This window comes from Arachis duranensis, chromosome 2 (assembly GCF_000817695.3).
Source record: "Arachis duranensis cultivar V14167 chromosome 2, aradu.V14167.gnm2.J7QH, whole genome shotgun sequence".
In the NCBI taxonomy this organism is placed as follows: domain Eukaryota; kingdom Viridiplantae; phylum Streptophyta; class Magnoliopsida; order Fabales; family Fabaceae; genus Arachis; species Arachis duranensis.
This window is the reverse complement of record NC_029773.3, coordinates 12929591-12931855: the sequence shown is the minus strand read 5'-3', so window position 1 is coordinate 12931855 and position 2265 is coordinate 12929591. Positions and strand designations below refer to the sequence as shown.

Sequence of the window (2265 nt, the reverse complement as noted above, 5' to 3'; positions counted from 1 at the left end):
GGTTTAATTTGATTAAAAAAACTGTAAATTGCTTCGTACTTGTAAAGACTATATATCAAAATCATAAAATTGATCGATATAAGACTTATAATAGAAAAAGAAAATTAAAAATGAGATTATCTACAACTAACCTAGCTTAGCCGCACAATTTAGATTACTGCATGAAAAGTTATCATTTCAATTTCAAATCTTAATTTAAAGAGAATGATGAAGATTCCATTTGAAATTACAAAAAATGCATATATATAATATCGAAAAAAGAGTCATACTATTATTTCTCCTGATAGTTTAATTTAATAAAAAATATATATAAATATTTATATTTCTAACACCCTTTTTATATTAAAATTTTTTTTTGTGTTTGCGTGAATTTTTTGTATAAGTTTTTTTTATTTGTCTTATATTAATTTTTTTTATAATCAAGAATTGAATTTTAAATTTTTAAATTATAAAAATTCTAATACTGTATCATGATATCATTTTTTCAATCCCAAAAAATTAAATTAATAGAAGAAAAAATATAAATAATTATATTTTTTTAAAAAAAAATTGGAACATGAATTCAAACAAGGAAAGCTAAGTAACCAAAAGAAGGGGAAAACCACAGTTGAATTCTTCTATTTGAGATTGTCCAATAAATATATAGTAGAGATTCTAGATTGATCTAACAAGGAGACAAATGAGATTAATATTCTTTGTCAAATGTCAGCATAGGTGCTACTCACTTGAATTATTAGTATAAGACACTAGAAATGATAGTGACACATAATTGTATTATAAGAAAGAAGAAGTAGTAGTATAGGGTTTGAGGTCAATATAAATGATGATGATATGCTACATCAATTCAAACAGAAATTGAGATGATCATCATAGTTTCCCAAAATGACCAATAATAATAATCCTTTCTTGTTCCATAACACAGATTTTTGGGATGTTGATTCGGACACTGCCTCCTTTGGGTTCCAATCATTGAAAACCAAGAATGATTTTGATGAGCCATTTGAGGATTCTTTATCATTTGACATGATTGACTTCTCATTATCATCATCATCTGAATCAAGAACCCTAAAGAAGGAGAAGAAACATGAAGAAGAAGAGGAAGATGGTAAAAGAAGAGGAAGAAGAAGTTACATAGGAGTGAGGAAGAGGCCATGGGGAAAATTTGCAGCAGAAATTCGAGACACAACAAGGAATGGAAGAAGGGTTTGGCTTGGAACATTCGAGAGTGCTGAAGATGCTGCTTTGGCTTATGATCAAGCTGCATTCTCCATGAGAGGCTACTCTGCTCTTCTCAACTTTTCTTTCCAGAAGGTCAAAGATTCTTTGCAAGGAATCATCATGGATTCTGATTCCAACAACAAACACAAACCCTTTTCTTCTTCTTCACCTGCACTTGCACTCAAAGAGAGGAACTCCCTCCAAAGAAAATTGGCATCATGGTCCTCAAAGGCTAATAACAAGAACATCAAGAACAAAAACAAGGATTCATCATCATCATCATCATCATCATCTAAGGAATCTTCATCAACTACTACTACTATTACTAATAATAATAATGGTGGTGTCATGGTTTTAGAGGATTTGGGAGTTGATTATCTTGAGCATCTATTAACCATTTCAGAATCTCATCATCAAAACACAAGCCCTAACTACTACTGCAACAACAATGAAGTCTTGTTCCACTCGTCAGGTGCGATCGTGTACAATGATCCAACAATAGTGTAAAGTCTACAATTTTATAATAAGAATAGAAATAAAGCTGGTTAATTAAGTTTTTAAATAAAATTTATATATTCTGTTACAAAATGCTACTATGTATTGGATATATTATAATTGTAGAGTCTACAATTTTATTTTATCCAAATATATAATAAAATTTTATAACAGAATAAATTAATTATGTTTTATTTAGAGATTAATTAGCCAATTTTATCTCTATTTATTATATATCTTATTGTATATATATTTCACTAAATTTCCTCTACCTTTTCTTTTTTTGGTTTCTATAAAAAGAATAAATAAAATGTAGAACTAGGGCATGCATGCCCAAAAAATAGTTCCCTTTTTATAATAGGTCTTTTCTTCTTTGTTGATCCACTTAACAAAGAAATGTTGTCAAATTGTTGTCATACAGTTATATAATAAACCTACCATTTGGCCCTCATCTTTATTAGTTGAACTCAACTTGTTCTCCAAAATTGGGTGATTCCTCCCTTATATAGTTTGCTTTTGCATGCATATCATGCTTTTAAACTGCATTTCATC

The 2265-nt window shown here is 29.0% G+C and overlaps 1 protein-coding gene across 1 annotated transcript; it reads left to right on the top strand.

The window, feature by feature from the left end:
* Positions 1-882: 882 nt before the first annotated feature.
* Positions 883-1725, top strand: LOC107473615 (ethylene-responsive transcription factor 1B). The gene has a single exon (XM_021136311.2). The coding sequence runs from the start codon at positions 883-885 to the stop codon at positions 1723-1725; it is 843 nt and encodes a 280-aa protein (XP_020991970.1).
* The last annotated feature ends 540 nt before the right edge of the window (positions 1726-2265 follow it).

Bases quoted from the DNA above. Each gene is read 5' to 3' on its own strand.
- LOC107473615 (XM_021136311.2), top strand. From the start codon at position 883: ATGACCAATAATAATAATCCTTTCTTGTTCCATAACACAGATTTTTGG.